Source organism: Lutra lutra, chromosome 15 (assembly GCF_902655055.1).
Source record: "Lutra lutra chromosome 15, mLutLut1.2, whole genome shotgun sequence".
Lineage (NCBI taxonomy): Eukaryota > Metazoa > Chordata > Mammalia > Carnivora > Mustelidae > Lutra > Lutra lutra.
In genome coordinates, this window is record NC_062292.1 from 27,678,728 (window position 1) to 27,699,860 (window position 21,133).

General features: G+C 38.5%; 1 protein-coding gene across 3 annotated transcripts in view; it reads right to left on the reverse strand.

The window, feature by feature from the left end:
• The window catches only part of RABGAP1L (RAB GTPase activating protein 1 like), a 763,170-nt gene that overhangs the window by 316,180 nt on the left and 425,857 nt on the right, over window positions 1-21,133 (reverse strand). For all 3 annotated transcript variants that reach the window (XM_047704248.1, XM_047704249.1, XM_047704250.1), the window contains exon 14: window positions 971-1,084. In XM_047704248.1, coding sequence (XP_047560204.1) covers window positions 971-1,084 — 114 coding nt within the window. The remainder of the gene's footprint in view (window positions 1-970; window positions 1,085-21,133) is intronic.

A 21,133-nucleotide genomic window follows, 5' to 3' on the forward strand; every position in this document is an offset into this window, starting at 1 on the left:
AAATCAGGAAAAATTTTTCTTCCAGTTTATTAATAAGGAGGGCAAAGATTTTAAAATGGGACATAAAAACTGCATGAAGATGTCTAATGTGACATGTTAGAATACACCAATAATTTCAGAGAACTTGCTAGTATTTAAAAACCGCATTGTTTTCTTACCCTTATGTGACAAAAATTGTCAACTGCCCCATTATCTTCTCAGGAGGACAGGAGGACAGTCATCAGGACTCCTCGCAGCCTTTGCTGCATAACCCGAGAAGACCTTTTGTTCCTTTCTTGTTAGCAGCAGAGCCAAAGTGAGGCCTTACCGAGCCCCTCCCTGATGGGACATGCAGCCAGGAAACTGCCTTCAGAATTCTGCGCTGAGCAGAGAACACTGAGGCAGGAGGGAATAGAGACTCAAGAGACAAGCTGACCTAAGTCAAGTCATTCTGGTTTTAGACTGACCCTTAACCTAAAAGCCAGCAGTCACAAAAAGAGTCACAAAATTTGACTCATAGAAAACCACAAAACCCCACTCCCTCCAGCAGTAAAAGCTCAACATTCTTCAAACTGCTCCGTGTAGGTAACTCTGCAACCCTAAAACAATGAAACTAATCACCCAATGTAAATGATAAACCCAAAGTTAGAGAATAAGCCCCTCCCTATACCATTAGCTAATTTGAAAACCTTAAAACCCTTCATTAGAGGCAAAGAGGGTCTCTTCCTCATCTAGGATGAGAGATAGCTACTTCGTGAAGTAGCTTTCTTCTAGTCTTAATAAATCTTTGTCCCTTTCTCTAAACACCATGCTCCTGAATTCTTTCTCATGCCAGAGACTTCTTGGCAAGGGGCTTTGGCTGTCCAGCATCAATAGGGCGCAGAGCAATTAAGAAAAGAAGACAGGAAAAAAATCTAAAAGTCTTTACAATGGGTTCCTAAGATAGGGCCCTGTAAAATAAGTTAGAAAAAAATGAGGTGGAGGGCCCTACCTTGCAGATCTTGTAGAGTGATTCCTGGCCATCTCCTCCGGTATCTTTAAAGTAATCATGTGCAGGAAATGTACGATGAATGTCTCGGGTGATAACACTCTCCTGGGCTGAGTCCTAAAACAGAAAAAAACAGACCTGGTCATTAATTTGAAATTTCTTTTTAATTGAAAAATAATATATATACATGCTAAAAAAAAAAATACTCAAATTGCACAAAAAAAGTATGCTGCCCCCACCAAAAATACCGGCCTCCCATTCCAGACCCATAGTCCCATTCACCAGACATAAATGCTACCAACAGTTTCTTTTGTATCCTTCATCCATCTATCTATAGATGTGTGAATATATGCTTATGTGAGAGGGAGGTGAGGGAGAAAAGTTGTATAAACACATCTCTATCCTCTGCTTTTTGAAGCACAAATAGAAGAAAACTATCCGCTCCTTTCACGTAATAGGATAATGTAGAGAATATTTCTCATCAATACATGGTATTTCATTCACTTTAAGAGCAGCTATCAAAAGGAATAAGGTATCTGGATATGGACATGCCATGATTTGTTTAATATTCTCCTATTAATGACTTCTCTGCATATTTTCCTATTAATGACTTCTCTGCATATTTCTGTTTATATTACAAGTAATACCACTATTTAATACCATTTTTATGCATACGTGTTCAACAACAGGTTCCTACAGGTGGCGTTGCTAGGTCAAAGAGCATGTGCATTTCCATTTTTGATGAAGGGGCTTTCCCTCCAGAGGTGTTGTAACAGCACATTCTTCAAACGCTGGTGGAGTAGATGGTTTTTCACACCAGCCTGACACCACAGATTCTCTAACTTCTTAAATTTTTGATAATCTGATAAGTGAAAACTCAGACCATAGCAATATAAAAAGTAAAGATATCCATCGTTTCCTCCTGATAAGTTGATTACCTAACATATTCATTCCAGAGAATAAAAAGCCCCAAACGACATTAGGATGACACACGCTTTAAAGATAAATCTAGAAGTTCTTTTTTAAGACAAATTCAGGATCCAAAAGCTCAAAATTGAGTAAAAGTGATTAATCATTCATTTGATTTTATTGGATTCCCATAAATGTTGTTTATCTGTTTAAATGTCAAGAAAATAGGATGGGACTACTTTTAGCAACCCTGATGATGAAAACATTTTGCACAGTTGAAGGAAGCATCTGTGACTACTAATGCAAATTAAAGGTGTCATTTAATGTCTTGCTTCCATAAAGATTTGAACAAATCCCCCATTTCAGTTAAGATCAAGGAAGGAAAAAAAATGTTTAATACATGAGTTACTTTAATGAGTGCTAGCTCCCTTTTTCTTTGCCTCTGGGAAGTATGTAAGAAGGAAGTTGTTGATTAGCTCTAAGTTAAGCCAGGGCCTTCTCTTGCTGCCTTTTTCACTTCAGCTGCTGTTTCATGCTGAGTGGTAATTAGATCTTATACCATGTGGAGAAAGGACACAAACTGAAATGTTCCAAATTTGCTAGCAAACACCAAACACATTGCAAATCAGTTCAGAGGAAATTCCGATGGCTTAGAGGAATGCACTGCTACAGCTGAATAAAAATGAAACTTAAAAAAACTATCATACCTTTAAGCAAGAGGATACACAGAAAGCGTATATTTATAAAGGCAAATGCAAGTTCTGAGGATAGAGAAAATTTTGAGGGGAGGTGGGAGCACGGAAGAAGGTGAATATAAAGGTAATGTACAAAGAGCTATGGTCTGGTACAGAGTCCGAGGAGGAGCTCCCTCGAGTAGGGGATCTGGTATCAGGTAGAAGAAAGTTTTCATTGTGCAGGTTTTCCCTAATAGAAAGGTTCTCTTTCCACACAGTCATAGTTCCCACTTATAAGCTCTTTGAAAAGATGACCAATGAAAATGTTACTACTTCCACTGCTGAACTATTTCAGGGGCAAACATGTGCTGAGTGGTTCACAGGATAACTCTTTTTACACTTTTCAAGATGTTAAGGGAGAGACATCATTGGACTATATTCCCTGGAAACTGCCTACTCATTTGGCATCATACTGTGTTTAAATGGTACCAACAGTCTGATTCAGAGAAAGGGAAATTGATTAAAAATTTCTAGAAAGTAACTTTGCATAATACTGAGTAATTTTTTTCTATGCATACTTGAATCTTCCTGATTTGTTTCTAAAAATAAATGGGCAAAAAATCAAATGGAAATAAAAATCATCAACTTTTCCTGACTTTAATGAGCCTTCCCTTCCTAGGATTACTTTCAAATGCTTTCTACACATATGTGTTTCTAGAGTTTTCTTCCAACATATTGCTCTCAGTTGACTAAGGGAACAATTTCTGGAACTTCACTTTATAAACTAAATAAAATGTTTTGCTGTATTGTTCACTGATCCCTTTCACATAACCGAAGGTCAGGAGGTACACTAGAGTCTTACAAATAGACAAATATGAGTGAACTTGTGTACTAGACTAGAGAAAATAATCATGTTTTCAAAGGTAAAGTTAATCATCTCCCAATTACTCATACTGTTGAGAGTAACAACAGTATATATTTCAGGAATCCAGACCTGAGATTCGGGAGATTAGTCCCAAATTCACTCACTCTTTCAACAAATACTGAATCAAGGCTGATGCTCTGTAAAAGGAAGATAAAATGATGACTTCCCTCTTCAATATTAATTTTCTATTTAGACTTATTCCAATTATAGTTGTGAATTTTTACACAAAATAAAATAGAAAAGGACCAAAAAGAGGCCAAATATTTCACCACCTAAATATCTGTAGTTAAAAGGTTTCATGTGAAAACACTTAAAAAAGTATATATGACTAGAAACATTTTATAGCACAACCAAAACGGATATGAGGTCATTTTCGTGGAAGGTTCCTATAAGCAGAGTCTCTTTAAATCCTAACAGTTCTCATCAGAATGGGGAGAGGAAAGTGGTCACTCCTTCATGGGCAGCTACACCAATATCCAGAGAGGTTCACAACTTGACCTGCAATTTACTTCCCAGTAGATGCATCTCCCATTCTGATCTTCAGCCCAGTGTGGTGTATCAGTGGCTTTGGTTCTATTTCTGGCTACTCTACTTAATATGTGTAGGATACCAAATCTACTAAATCTCACTAAACTTCAGTTTCCTCATCTGTAAAATGGGATGATAATGCAAAATTTATGTCACGCCAAGTGCTTACTTATTCTCATACTGCCTAATAGAAATGGAGTATTTAATAAAGAAACAAGTAAAAAATAGTCAATTATTATTCCTTTTCCTTAAAAACCACATTTAACTGTTTATTATTTTTTATTATTTATGTTTGTTTTAAAGATATTTAGTTATTTATTTGAAGAGAGAGAGCACAAGGTGGGAGGAGGATCAGAAAAAGAGGGGGAAGCAGACTCCACGCTGAGCAGGGAACCCGACGCAGGCTTCGATCCCAGGACTCTGGGATCATGACCTGAGCTGAAGGCAAACACTCAACCAACTGAGCCTCCCAGGTGCCCCACATGTAACTACTTAAATGTTTTGGTGAAAATCTATTTTAGACATCTTTCTGCATGTGTGCACTTTAAACAATGAAGCAAACAACGGTTTTTCTTTGGATATCATGAATGTTATGAACAGTGCTTTCAGCATGAGGACAGTCTAATACATATATTTCCCATTCTGAATTTCCTATCATGTATCTTATGTGTCTTAAATTATCCTTATTTCTACTAATCCATGAATAAAAGCAAAGGTGAATAATTATTTGCATAAAGTAATGTTTTTACCAACTGGTACACATTCTGGCCCCAGCTCTGCATATATACATGAAATAAAGATATCACAACCCAGGAGGAGGATGGAAAGGTCAGGGTTCAGGAGAAGCTGAATTTGCCGGAGGAGCTACCATGTCCATCACCACTTCAGAATTTAGCTTCTGAGAATCAGAGAAGGGTTAAAGTCATGGTTATGAAGAGGACAAATGCCACTGTCCCTCTCGCATGCCTTCCTTCTGGGCCATCAATACCAAGTATGTAACTAGTAGGCAAAGTCCTTGGCGGCATCTGTCCTAACGAGCAGTCAGGTTGGGCCACACACAAAAGCTGACTCTAACCACAAGCAGACAGTAACTGTGAAACGTTTGGAAGAAAGTCTTCAAAGGTGAGTTTTACCTGCCTCCTTGTCACCCCACACCCCTGACACTACCACTACATAGAAACTAAATTTCTATTTAGTTTACTTTGAAGGTTTTTCTTTAATCTCCAAACTGCTAAGTCACAAGACTTAATTACCTTTTTATTTTCCAAAAAGGTATCATCTCTAGTGTGATAAAATCCATGCTCCAACAGAGGATATAATTTGGCTTGTTGAAAATCAATTTAAAAACCAACTCTAAGAGCTATTGTAAGTAGCTCGATTAACTTTTGATCATTTTAAGTGGATTCAATTTACAGCCTGCTATCAAGAGTATTATATGAGGCATTCTTCTAGTATTAAATGTATGCCCTAAAATGTCTGCGGTCCTCTTAATTCCTATTCCAAGAGAATCATCACTTGTTTGTTGTGAGAAAAAAAAATGAATACAGAATTCAAGTGTCAACAAGTATTAGGAAGAGAGGTTTGGATGACCATAGCCTATTATTTTTTTTATAAAACAATTTCTGGGCTGTCAACAACTGGAAAGGTATTCTACTGCAGATGGTTGTTTTCCCATGTGACCTTAGCACCAGATGAAGTATAAAAGTGATGTCGGTAAGTGAACACCTCGACTATACCTTAATTTGCTACATTTTTACAACTATGATAGCATCTTTTCTTCTTAATCCCTATTGTCAAATCCAAAGTATAACGCGTTTTTACTTTTCATCTACCAAAAAGAACTTCAACTGTATAAATACCACACTAATTTGTTAGTGTTATTAAAAATGCCACTGTAGACCATGCCTACTCACAATCAGCAGATAAATGATTCAGAGCTTAAAAAGTACTTGGCCTTAGAACGTGCCTTCTATTCTTACTTCACAGGGATCCTCCTTTAGTTCTATGTTGGAGCTAGATCTATGGTAATACATCACAAACTGGTCGGCTTACATGCTCCTGAAAGCAGATGGGTGTGCAGTGGTGGGTCTGATTTATTTGCCTTGATGTTTGCCAAAAAGCCAAAGAGACAGAGATAAAAGGAGAAAATATGAAAGTGCATTCTAGTTTCAAACATGCTATTGAAATCGTGAGCTAGAAACAGTAACACAAAAAGAATGGATCATTGCCAGTCCTCATTCCTGGACTATGCAAGTGGGGGTGGGGGGCAGCCTTAGCGTAAGTGAGATAATATGGAAGCAAAGAAATAAATGTTAACGAGATCCTACTGGAAGCAGCAACCTGTTTCCCAGGCATCGAGCACACATGCTGTCAAATGTCTCAGAATCAAAGCCTGACACGAAGGTCAAAAATATAAGCCACATTCTGGCATCAACTAGAAGGAAATCTCTTCGGGGAGAGAAGCAACAATAAGAACTAAAAGGAGGGGAAGGAAGGGGACAGGAAGAAGCTATAGAGTGATAGATACCTTGATCCCGAAGGATGTGCCAGGACTGGAATGGGAAATATGAATACAATAAATCATTCTTTGGGGACTGGAAGACTAAGCAGCATTGCAGCCTATGGGCACAGCCTGGTTTCCCAGAGAGCCTACGAAATTTGGGTCGGAGCAGAGATGACTCTCTATGACAAATACCTGGGGTTACTTTTAGACTCCAAATATACCCACCAAAAGCATCTACAGCCATATATGGGTATGTCCTCATTCCAGGGTTGCTAACCACTCACTGTCCCAAAATAAAGGCTCAACTGAGGCACTTGGTCTTGGAACCTCATTCAACGAGCCATGATAAACTCTGTAACTCCTGCTGGAATGAAGCACAATGACTGAACTTCATGGTGTTATTTTCCGAAGTAAGATGCATTTCTAACTCTGTAATATCTTTTAAAAATTATGATTTTTAAAAAAATTTAAGAGCTCCATATTTACTCCCATTGTATAAAAATAACTTTTTATTTTTCCACAAAACTAAAGAACACCTCTAAATAACTAGCAATTGATAAAAATGCCTATTTTCACCTAATCTTTACATTTTATAACTTTATTGACTTGGACCGTGTACACATCTAGTTATTGTTTTTAAAGGCCGAAGAACTCGATAATTTTAGAAAACATTCTACCATTCCTTCAATTACTTTATTTATTTTATTATGTTATGTTAGTCACCACACAGTATATCATTAGTTTTTGATGTAGTGTTCCAGATTCATTGCTTACATATAACACCCAGTGCTCTATGAAATACATGCCCTCCTTAATACCCACCACCGGGCCAACCCATCCCCCTACCTCCCTCCCCTCTAAAAACCCTCAGTTAAATGCTTCTCTTTGAAACTCTCTGAGCTCAATTAAATCTTCTCTCTTTTTTTTTTTTAAGATTTTATTTATTTATTTGAGAGAGACAGTGAGAGAATACTAGCGGGGGAGGGAGAAGGTCAAGCAGACTCCCCACTGAGCAGGGAGCCTGATGCAGGATTTGATCCCAGGACCCTGGGATCATGACCTGAGCCAAAGGCAGACGCTTAACTTACTGAACCACCCAGGTGGCCCCTCATTTACATCTTCTTAAATCAAATGGCATAAAAATTGAATGTACATAAAAAAATTAAGCTTTCTACTTGTTGCTTAGTATAAATTCGTTTATGTATACAACAAATAGTTGGTTCTGAGTACATACTCAGAATCAGGCATTATATTACTTGCAGAAGATACAGCTGTTAGCAAAGCAACATCCCTTCCCTATGGGACTTATATTCTAGTAACAGGGAAAAGGGACAAAAAACAAGTGTGTCATATTGGTTAGAGAAAAGAACTCTGAAAAAAAAATAATAAAACAAGGTAAATAGATAGTGAGTGAGGAGAAGGCTGATATTTCAGGTGGGGTGGTTTTGCCTTTCTGAGTGTTCAACTATTCAGAGAAAGGGCATTACAGGCAAAGGGGAAAGGTATGTGCAAAAGCCCTGAGGTAGGAGCAGAATGGCAATACTTCTAGATACTTTCCAGAGTTTTACTGACCTTTGTTTGCAGGTGTCTTCAATGAATTGCCAAAAATTATTCCAATATTCTTCTGGACTAACATGGTTACCTCAGAAATTTATAAGTACAATTTAGATTTATAAATTTTATTATTTATAAATTTATAAGTATAGGATGTTTTAATTCATACATTTGAATAATATCCTCCTGGTTGCACATGTCTCTATGAAAGTTTACCATTCAAGCATCTATCTAACACCTGTCATGTGTAAGGTATCGTACTAGGATTTACAGGATCAAAAAAAAAAGGGGGGGGGGATAGAGGCCATTATATCCCTAAGTTGCAAGAGGTTAAGATCTTGTTAAGACAAGATATAGGTGCAAATATCACTGGAAGGAAACATATTCTAACAGGCAAATAAATATTATGGAAAATCCGACAAAGAAAGTGACTATAGAAAAGTTCATTGGTGAAAGGAGCCTTCTCAGAAGATGAGGACTGGGTTGGATACCACAGACATGATGGATTCAACAAAATGGGAAGCTCTCAAGAGAATACAGTTGATCCCTGAACAGTCTTGGGATTAACTTCCCATGCAAAAATCCACGTATAATTTTGATCCCCTCAAACTTAACTACTAATGGCCTACTGTTGACTGGAAGCCTTACCAAAAGATAAGTAGTCCACCAACAAATATTTTGTATGTTATACATATTATACACTGCATTCATACAATAAAGCTAGAGGAAAGAAAATGTTAAGAAAATCATAAGGAAGAAAAAATATACTTACAGTACTGTTCTGTAATTATCAGATAAAATCGGTGTATAAATGTACCCACACAGTTCAAACCCATTTTGTTCGAGTCAACTGTATGTTACAAGGTGGCATGAGCAGAGGTTCCAAAGCAGGAAACTACTCCTGGCATGCCCAGGAGATATGACTCTAATTGTCTGCAGAAGGGACTTCATAAAGGGGCAAGCTGAGTGGGATCCAGAATATGGAAAGATAATCTTGAATGAAGATGTTTTAACAGTCCTATGGACCACAAGGAGCCATTTCATCTGGCCATTTCATTTCCTTGTCTTTGTAGTCAGTTTTGTGAACTCTGGTTTCATTTTGATCTCATCTGATTTTATTCTCTGAAAGAATTAGTGTGTAGTGAAGAATTAACCTTACACAAAAAGAGTGCTGGCCTGTATCCCTATTTACTAGGAGGTGATCTCTATGCCCTTGGAATGCCATGCTTGATAGGAGGTCATTGTTTGCATGTGGGCTTTGTGACCCAACAATCTAACCATGTGATTTACCATGGGGCTTAGGGTCATGCAGCATAGGTTCTATCTATAGAGAGACCAAAAAACTAAAGGCCAGTCATATGGGCAGTACACGAATAGCCCCTATAAAAACTCTGCACAACAAGACCCAAGTGAGCTTCCCTAAATGAAGGGGCAATATCCCATGTATGTCATTACATACTGAAGCCGGGAAAGCTATATTGTTAATGACTCCATGGGGAAAAGACAAAAAAAGAGTTCCATGTTTGGCATTTCTCCTGGACTCTGCCCAATGTGCTTCTTCCCTTGGCTGGATTTAATCTGTTTCCTTTAGCTATAATACACTGGCACCATCAGTTTAACAGCTTCCACTGAGTTCCTTGAGTGTTTCTAGTGAATTATTGAACCTCAGAGTGATTCTGGTAACACCCTGAACTTACTATGAGAAGTGATAGCAGTCTTGTGTGGACTATTATCCCTCTTTAACTTCTTAACCGGTTTTATTATAACAAGTTGATCATCAATAATTTTGAAAATCTCACTGTGGTATTCTCACCAATAAATTTTGTTTATTCAGAGATACTTATTGTTGCCTATCATTTCCTCTGCGACAAAATATTATTCACAATAAAATAGTCTCCCAATATTGTGTTAATTCAGATGACTTTTTAAAAAAACCACCTTTAAGGTAAGGGCACCTACAGTTGGTTAGGCACCCAACTCTTGATTTTGGTTTAGGCCATGATTTCAGGGTTGTGAGACTGAGCCCTGCCTGGGGCTCTGTACTGGGGGTGGAGCCAGCTTAAGATTCTCTCCTTCCCTCTCCCTCTGTCCCTCCCCCTCAAACCCTACAAACAAACAAAATAAGTGAAATAAAAAATGAAAAATCACCTTTAATGCAGAACCCTACAGGTTAAAAATAATGGGACCACTATTGGCTATTTGACCACTTGTTTACTGAGCTCCCCGAAAACACAAATGTGATTAGTGAAGACCACTAAATTAAAAGGGGAACAGACAACCATTGAAGTGATCCTATGATTCAACTACATAAAGGGTCACCTGAAACCTAAAAGGAGAGTGAGTGTAAGGGAACAATAACTACATTTGTAAGTAAATGTCAATAATGTATCTATTTTAAAAATCATTTAAGATCAATAAAGTTCCACATGCTGGGATATGGATTTTGAAAAAGGCAATTAATTTTTATATGAGCTCAGGTTATATAATTGCCATTTTGTTCCTTTTTATAATAGCACATTTCCATTAACCTAAGTTTTTACTCACCTAGGAGAAGATGCTGATCACTACAACAGTAACAAAAGAAACAGTGCGAAGAACAGAAACATTTGTTCCTGAGAGACCGTAAAGTTCTAATTCTCAATTATAAAGGTTATTTCAATGAATTAAATATTCAAATCCCATCTAGTAAGTGTACTAAAGGTCATTTTTTTTGTTTTAAAAATTCCAATTAATATTATACTTTTCTGATAATGTACTTTGTTCAATTTTCCCTATTCAAGAGGGCCAATTTCTGTTTTCTCCAACAGATTTTCCTGGAAATAGAAAAACATGTTTTTTCCAATAAGGCATATTTGAAGCTTTATTAATCCCTTCTGGAATAAATCATGAGTAGAAACCTGGAGATTTTTATTTTACAACTTTTTTTCCCTCTACATTGATTCAGAAATGAGCATTACTATTCGAAGACTTAGGGGATCTAGGTAAATATATATTCCAACTACTCAACACAGTATATTCCTTTTTAGTTTCTTAACTGATTCCTCGTCGGTGTACTCCTTATCTGATGGTGTTACATCCTTACCCTTGTTCTCTGCTCACCCTCCATGTTCTTCCTGGGAAATCATATCCATTTTTGTGACTCCAACTACCATCTGTCTTCTTTCTCCTTGCTCTTTACTAAAGTAGGTGCCAAGCCTTACCAGTTATCAGAATCATCTGAGAAGCTATTTTGGAACCCAAATCTCCAGATCTCACCTAGATTTAAGTTACCAAAATCTCTATAGTACTTCCAGGCAAGCTGTGTTTTTAACAAATTCCTACTCAGCCACAAGCAAAAATCTACAAATTGTTATCTAGGAACTACTGGTCTAAGAGATCTATCACTTTACATCTAAAACTGGACAAGTCAAACACTCAAATCGGAATTTCCCATTTAATCAGGTGTCCCTTTATATTCTCGGTTTCAATGGAGTGAAAGTCCATGTCTGAGCTGATATCCCAAGAGTTATTCTGAAAGTTGTCTTTTTCCTTTTTCCTCCCTTAGTCAATTGGTCCTTTGATCTTCCATTCAGTTGTATTAATTAACTGGTACCCATGCCTGAATATCCCCACTTGGGTATCACTTCTAGGTAGACCATGATCAGTTGTTATTTATCTTTGTTTCCCTGTCACTGGGACTTTGGTAGATGCTTCGTAAATGTGCTAAATAAATCAGAATAAGGGAAGCAGGCATGGTGAGTGTATACTCTCCATGATGGAGAGTATATATAATTTCTGCTTCAAGTTCTAAATTCCCTTGTAACCTCATTTAGTCAGATGCAGTAGCAAAAGGAAATAATCTGCCCCAAATCGAAGATGACACAAGTACTCATAGACTTAAAAGCCAAACCTTCATAGCAAAATGTATACCAAAGTGTCCTTACTCCCAATGCGAAGGATGACACATGGAAGTAACTACAGCTATTTACTCCAGAAAAAAAAAACCAAACAAATGGATCTCCATCTTAAAAAAGAAATTAGTAATTCTACAACCACTGGAATAGCAAAAATTGTAATAAAAAACTGTTGGCAGTTTTCTCACTGTGTTTTACCTCATTTTATATGAAAAGCAATAAAAGATAAAGATATATTAAAATGTTGCACTATTTCAAAATCAGTCCTTTCACTTCAAAAACGCCAACAGATGAATCACATAATTATTGTGTTCAAAACCCTCCCAGAGGCAAAGCACATTAAATATGATGTTTTAGAAATCTACAGTAACCTTCCGAGTTTACACGTTAACTCTTTCTCAGTAAAATAGCTTGAAGTAGCAGACTGAGATCACGGTTTGGGAAGAAGCAGGGAATTCCCATCCACTGCCCCTCGTGATCGTAGCATTGAACAGGCTCAGATTCTCTACAAGGTTCTTAATACCATATGAAATCAAAGGAAGATACAGATCCTCCTCTTTTATTTGAGGGCCTTTTAGAAGTTACAAATTAAGGGGGTAAGGTCTTCTATTCTACTTCCTAAGCTTATAAGATACATATGAAATGAGGATTTTTTTTTTCTATCTTCTAGACTGCTAGTTATTTAGGTTCTAAAACACTGACCTGGGAAACATACAGACACACAGACCATTCATGGCTGTGGTCCTTCTCACTTTTGAAGCACTACTCCCGCTCCTTTCATCGATATCCATATTTGCTTCTGGTTTAAATGCTAAGAAGGCCATGGATTTTTATGTATTTTTTTGGCTAATAGACCCAAGTTACTAAGAGAGGATGTTTAAGGTCTAAATTTCTGAAAAAGAAAATGTAACTGGTTAAACATCAAGAAATTGCAAAAGTAACCCCACTTATTTCTCATTTATTAAGTTGCCATTTGTGTTCAGACTTGGTTCAGTCATCATGGGGACTGAAAGGAGGGGTCTTCCCAGGTGCCTGTCTGGCACTGTTTCTTTATTTAGACCTGGTTCTACAAAGAAAAGCTCTCATTTTCTCAAAGCTTTAAGTGGATGATACCAAGTCACACGTAACAGTTCCTATGTTACAAAGTAATTAGGCATAACTGAAAATTATTCACAATATGAAAATAAGTAATATTATTCTTTAGACAAACCAAGTGTTGTTTAGGTCAGTTAGAACATGTGTCCTTTTCTGGAACCACCAAAATTCAGGTTATTACTGCTTTATGCTTAGACTGTGACAGTGGCATCTAAATCAGGATGGAGAAGATTTTCTCTATTTTACTCTGTACAGTACTTTCAGGTTTAAACTACCTAGTGCTGACTTGCTCCTGTGTAGCATTCAAATCCATCTACAATGTAGCGCCCTCCACTATCCTCAAAAAATGAAATAAAACGAAACCTGATTCCATTCCATCCGAATCACATCCTATTCCACAAAATTGCACTGTTCTTTCAAGCTTCAATGCTTTTGAGCAATTTCCTCTGCCTTGGATGGCCCTATTTCCCACATTTCTCCTGTTGAAATCCTTTCCATTTATAAAGGCTCATATAGATCCTTCCATGGTGCTTTCCTAATGATCCCAATTGAAAATAATGCTGTCTTCCCTTATGACCTAATAACACCACGGTATATAAACTTATACAAAACCTATAACATACTGCTTTGGGGAAAGATGTATTGTACCTCCTCTAAGCTCCGGGCCACTTGGACATGGTGTCATACAGTAACACATTTAGTACCCCATATATAGAAGGAGCTAAACAGATAATTGTTGAATAAATGATTTTATGAAAGGAGAAAATGGTAAACCAAGGCAGAAAGTCAAGAGAATAAAGAATGAGCCCATGTTGTTGCTATTTAAGTGGAAGGTGAGTCAAGTCCCACACTGAGCCACAAATGGAAACTAGGTTGGGCAAATCTTCCTTTCTTGGGCACTCACTTCTGCCCTGTGAAATGCTCTGAGCTGGCTCCTTGGGGAGAGGGGATATAAAAACCATCCTAAAACAGAATGTCACCTGACAGGGCTACTGTCACGACCAATGCCACAGTGAACGTTTTTACCCACAAGAAACAGGTGGTCTCATTGTTCAAAACCCTGCTCTTCTAGGGGTTCCTCAAAGATAACTTTGGAGCAAGTTAGCACATTTTCGTTCATAATGCTAACTTCCCGATTTTTTTTTTGTTGTTGTTGTTGTTGTTAGAGAGAGAGCAGGGGAAGGGGCAGATGGAGAGGGAGAGGTAGAGACTCCCAAGCAGAATCGTCATCAAGCAGGGAGCCAGGCATGGGGCTTGATCCTACAACCCTAAGATCATGACCTGAGCCAAAATGAAGAGTCAGACAGACGCTTAACTGACTGAGCCACTCAGGCGCCCCAAATTCCCGATTTACAGGAAAGAAGAATAAAAGAGGCCTTCACACAGATTTACTGTGAAAAAACAGAGAGCACACATTTTACTTAAATCTACCTCCCACCTAGCAAAGGCTAGAATGCTTTATGGAGTGCAGTGCTGCAATGTTCCAAATGGCCACCAAAAACAGCACTCCTCCAAGTTAGTATTTCTTGCTGACTACGGTTGGGCTCTGTTCACGATCATAGTGGTAAAATAGAATACACAGACCTGAAACATGAAGAGGATAGCATGAACCAGAGAACCTGTAACAAATGTAGCAAACTGAGAGCTGCAGGGAGGGGAAGGGAGCAGTGGTAGCTTTGGACTCTTTAAACAATAAACATGCAGCATTCTGAGCCCAAGTGTCAGTCGAGAGGACAACTCTGCCCTTGCCCCCTAGGGAGCATCTGCAACTCCTGAACGTCAGGAGGAAATAGAGTTGGGACGGGCTAAGTGAGGCAGAATGAGTGGTTTGGCTCTAACCCGGAGACCAGGTATTGCAACATCCCTGTAGGTCAGACCCTGGTGAGAATCAAGGGGATGTCCCCAAAGTTGGGGACGGGGGTTAAAAAGAAGGGAGGGAGCGCAACAATATTTCATGAGTAAAAGAATTCTTGACTTCTTAGCTTTTTGTTTGCATTTTACTGAAGGATTTAAGTAGGGCAGCTGGCCTATAAAGAAAGTGTACTAAATTCAATGTGCTCAGCTACATTGTGAGCTCTAGTTGTCTTATAATTTTATAATTCCACAACAGTTAAAAGTTACTGTGTTTGCCCCAACTTTAGGGTTCCCAGAGAAAATGTAAGATGCCCAGGTAAACTGCATGGGATTTAATATTGCATGGGAAACATTTATGTTAAAAAATTAGTTTTTGTTTCTCTGAAATTCAAATTTAAGTGAGCATCCTATTATCTGCTAAATCTGGTAGCATTATCCAGTTTACTAATATCACAGTGCTGGGAATATCAATTCCTGAGTACTCTTTATATACCTTTTTTTTTGTCCAGTTGTTTTTACTTACTTGGTCTGGAAGTTACCATATTTGATGTGAACTAGTCACATCTGACTTCTCAAGCAAGTTGTGTTAAATTTACTTAATACAAATGAGCAAATATTAAACACCACAGATACTGCTATGAATAGATTGAGAAAGATCTATTCTAAACTATACAAGACTGAGAGGAAAATGAGGACATCTAGATAACAATGGACAGACACCATTATTAATGAGAATACCAAGCCTGTGAGGCTTAGAAAAACTGAATTGATGACCTGGAAAATAAGATCAAATTAAGATATAGAAGACTGGTCTGAAGTCCCTGAAGACATGAAGGCACAGAACAGATAAAGATTTCTCTCAGTGAACAGACCACAAAGATGCTGAGAATATTTACTTAAGTCAACAACACTCTTGTGCTTAAATGTCAAATGAAGATCAATCAATTAACATCTGAAAAGCTTCTCTGGTCAAAGGAATGGCTTCAAAATTAGCATAAGGGCATATACCTACAACTGAGTTCTCCATGTTGTGCTAATCTTTATCAAAGGAAAATTAATTGGGGTGCCTGGGTGGCTCAGTGGGTTGAGGCCTCTGCCTTCGGCTCAGGTCATAGTCCCAGGGTACCGGGATAGAGCCCCATATTGGGCTTTCTGCTCAGCAGGGAGCCTGCTTCCTCCTCTAGCTCTCTCTGCCTGCCTCTCTGCCTATGTGATCTCTCTCTGTCAAATAAATAAATAAAATCTTTAAAAAAAAAAAAAAGGAGAACTTATTGTTCTAGTATATACACTGCAAAGATTGATAGGGAAACAGTATCTGGACACAACTTGAAAGACGGGTATGGTGGCCCAGGGACAAGCTACCCTCACATAGAACAAAAATTCAGAAATAACAAAAATTTGATGGATTGTGTATTTTAAACAAACCTTTTTAATTTAATATTTTAAGTCAATAAACATGAGATCCATTTAAATACTATTTTTCTGAACGATTTTAACATTTTTATTGAAATTTTATAAACTAGCATACACTAAAGTATCTGATTATAATGGTGCACTTTTGAATAAATTGTTAGTCTTTCCTTGAATACATTGTAATTAATTGAAAAATGTGATTTTTCTTCTTTTCATAATGTATCCTTTAAAATAGAGAATTTTTAATTGAAAACTATTTGAATAGAAACTTCTTTTTTAAAACAGAAACTTTTTACTATAGGCACAAAGAAACACAAATACACAATTCCTTTGAAATAGTTTTCATCAGTTACTTCTGTCTTTTTGGCTGCGACCAACCAACTGTAGCAGGACCTCAGCTCCCATGGTTCAGGGACTGACAACCCACCATCCCCACTTCGTAGGGCTGAACTCACTAAGGCTTTGGGAGTCTCTAAGAGTAAACCAAACAGACTATGACTAGGCAACATGAGTATGTACAAAGAAGCACATTATCTTGGAAGAATTTGATATTTCAATCAAAAACAAAATCACTTCTCCGCACTGATCATGAAGCCTGCTTTGGATTCTCTCTCTCCCCCCCTGCCCCCTTGCATGCTCTCTCTCACTCTCTCCAAAAAAAAAAAAAAAAAAAAAAAAAAAAAAGGTAGTCAAAATGGGAAAAATCTGAACTTTGCTCTAATTTCTCAAACTTGTTTCACAGAATATTGACAGCAAATCCATTGTCTCTGGGCTTAGTGTTCCTATCCCATCAAATCAGATTATCTTGTCCTCCAAAGGGGCAAACTTGATTTTACGTGCCCTACCTGTCCAGTAAATCACCAAATAGATCTTCAACCAGGTGTAGGGAGAAAGGATCAGAAGAATAGAGTGAGCAAAATTTAGCTTTCTTTGAATGGGAGGGAAGGGGCAGTATCCTGAAGTTAGTTAATGGGCCATATTTCAAAGCGAGGTTGGGTAAGGTAGCTGAAGCACTGGTCTAGAATCAATGCTTTCCAAAAGAAACAGAATGCAAGCCATATATGCAATTTAGAATTTTCATGAAGCCACATTCAGAAACTAAAAAAAAAAAAAAAGAGGAAATTAATTTTAATAACCTTTTATTGAAACAATGAATCTGAAATATTATCTGTTGAGATGATACATGTTGATGTAACCAATTGTTAAAAATGAACAACAAAATTCCATACTCTCAGTCTTTGAAATCTGACATGAATGTTTTCAATTCTGATTTGCTATATTTCAAGTGTTTGATGACAGCACATGTTGCTAGTATCTACCATACTAGACAATGCAGGTCTAGATTTTAACTCAGAAGCCAAACTCCACACTTTCAATCCCTTTGTGACAAACTTTTCTCCCCTGGGGGACAGGAAAAATGTCTCTTGGGTGGAAGAGTAAAAACAGAGGAGACTAAACATTACAGAGAAGAACCGCTCATCCTTTCGCTTCTGTCAGTCTGCTGGGATGTCAAGGTTTCTTATGAAGCTGCTAAGCCCATTACCAATAATGAAATTTGTAAGACTTGCTTCCATATGGAATGGAGCTAATAAGAACTTATCTTACTACCCTGGGCGAATAGAGAAACACCAGTAAAAACCAGAAACAGGGGCATGGTCTTAAACATTTTCTATAAACTTCAGCTTCAAAGAACTCCGCAGCAGACTGCACACCACAGAGGTAACTTTCTGCTGCTGGGACTGCCACAAATTATAGAAGCAATCTTAATTCATCCTGTATCGAAAGAGCACTGACCTGATTGTGCTGACATTGCCTGAGTTCTCTATTTAAGCAGCAAGAATGTGCACAGGCTAGATTATCAAAGTCTAATTTAGGGCTTTAGTTTTTTCCAGGTCTCTCAATTTTTCTTAGGCACAATAAAGAGGAACATTAAAGAAGACCCTTCACAATGGAACGTCTTTTTCAGAGAATGTATGGTAATGAAAAAGTCTGAGCTGTAAAGCCACCTACAAACTATATAATCTTGGACAAGTTATTTAATGTCTTTAAGCTTTGTGTGCCTCGTTCTCCCTACTCTGCCACCAAAATGGTGATGTTGGTTCTAATTTTCAAACTTGTTTTAAGAGTAGATATTATGTAGGCTAATCATAGCACCTGACACATCATAAGCATTCAATTCATGGTGGATATTATGAAACCTGGAATTGTTTTTGCTTTTTCTCTATAGCATGAGGGCAATAATTCCAGCACCCAGAAGTAGGACAACTCCTGCAGGCTTCTAATGTTACCAGGCAGCCAGCTCATATGTAACACTTCTAAGACAAAGTCATGGTGAACAGATTGGGGTTTAGCAAATCTATGGCCAGCCCTGAAGCTTCTCCACAAGCCATGGAAACTTTAAATCTCTATTACTGAATCATGATCATGATCTAATACTCAGTGTCGTGAGTCATAATCAGAATTAAAAGGAAAAAAGGGACAGTTAATACTACAGTGCATCTCACTGAGTCATTTCTGAAAACTACTGCTTCTGACAGACAAACATACATGTATATATGGGGAGGGTCAAAAAAGTTGAACAGCACTACATCAGAACACACTAGAATTTTAAGAAACTCTAAAACTTCTCACTTCCTAGGAGATGCAGATGAGCAGGAAAGAAGAGAGGATCTGACTCCTTTGGAAAGGAATTTTTAGGGCCACAATGAGATAGAGTTGTCACAGATAGGCTCTAAAATATGTATATGGGATGAGGATATAAAGATCCTAACTTTGATCAATATGGCTGTGTGAAGCCCGACTACCCTGAGATGACTATAGAAAAACGTATAACAAGCTCACTAGACTATATGAAATCTTCATACAGTAAATTGCAGGCTTTTTTTTTTTTTAAATGGCTCTTTATTTATTTATTTTTTTTAAAGACTTGAAAAATATAAGAATTAAGGCTCTGGTGAAAGGAATTTTCCTGACTTTATAAATAGAATCTGATATAAATCCTTTTTGTGTGTGGAATTAGAGATTTACATAATTTGAATCCTAATGTGTATAACACAGATGCTATAGTTTGCATTGCTATTTTTGGTTATGAAAAGAAAAAGCAGGAGGAGGTCCGAGATGGTGGTGTAGGAAGATCCTGAACTCACCTCCTCCCACAGACACACCAAATCCACAGCTACATAGGGATCATTTCCCTCTGAAAAGGATCTGAAAACTAGATGAACTGATCTCCACAACAAAAGATAAAAGGGCCACATCGAGATGGGTCGGTGGGTTGGAGATGCAGAGGAGAGACTCACAAAACTGCTCAACCCCATGCTATGGTGACCCACAAGAGAGAGAGATCTCAGGGCGTAGGTACTTCTCCCAGGGGACTAAGGGGTTGCTGCCCCACATCAGCACTCCTGCCTCTGGGACCTGCACCAGAGATGAGTCTCCGGAATGTCTATTTGCAAAGCCAACAGGGCTGATGTCTTAGGAAGGAGGGGACTCCAAAGTGCTATAAAAAACTGAGGTTCCTCTCTTGGAGGGGACTTGTGGTCTTGCCCCAAGACCCAAGAAAAAAAAAAAAAAAAGAAAGAAAGAAAGAAAAAAGAAGTTTGAAAAATGCCTAGACTATATGTGGAGCAGACTCGTTTCCTGATCTGGAGATAGTGAAGGAAGGATGGGGACATTAGAGATACTCCCCAGTGACAGAGTTGCTGGTAGCTACTATTATTGCACTCTACACACAGTCTGGGGCACGGGTGGGTGAGCCTGGACACAACCCCCACAACAACTGAGGTGCATGGTCTCCACACCTGCTGAGGCCAGAGAGCATGGGGAGTTGCAGTGCTCCCCTGCTCCCTGGGTAGGATAGGAGAGTGTGATCAGTCTCACACTTCTCTCCCCTCCTTAGCTAAAGTCCGCTAAAATGGCAGTTCCACCCTCTCCCAACCCCAGGCTGGGGCTGGTCAGCACAAATGATGATGGCATTCTCCCAGCCAAAAGCCAGCACATGCACACAGACAAGGCACACTCACTGCATTACTGAAGTCTATAGGTGTGAGCAGTCAAGACATTTTCCTGCTGCCTTTTTGAAGCAGGCAAGCATGCTGTGCCCTCTACACTATCTGGCTGCCTTCTAGAGCTAGCAGGTACACAAGGGACACCCCTTGATCTCTACATGCTGGTGGCGCAGAGAACTGTCATTCCAGAACTCACTGGCACTATAACAATCAGAAAGACAATTATTGGCAGGCCACCCCCCCCACCATTGTTTTGGCCACTGCACAAAACAGCAGACAGCAACACAATTCCAGGCTTCCTGCAAAAAAAAAAGTGCCTTCTTACTTAGCCTGGAGCCATAGCCGAAGGGACAGGCTTCAGGTTTCCCACACATCTAGATGCTAAAGAGGTACCAGCAAGAAACATAAGCAGTGAGACACCATCCTTGTGTACCTTCTGACCTCACTACAGCTTGATGAGTCGTCTCTAAAAGAAGCTTCTGTAATTCCACAGAGCCCCTATTTTTGCAATTGTTACCCAGGGGACACCTCCAGATCTCTTGGTCTAGAGGAAAGCAGAATTATGATTATGGCCCAAAAGGACTATATACACTAGCATGTTTTTTTTTAAGATTTTATTTTTAAGTAATCTCCACACCCAGTGGGGGAGGGGGTGCTCAAAATCACAACCCCAAGATCAAGAGTCACATGCTCTACCATTTGAACCAGACATGCACCCCTACTTCCATATTCTAAAAGCTGCAGCCTGAGGGACTGGCCTGAAAACATGTGCTAAATGAGATGTCCCCCCGCTCAACCTTGGATCACTGAC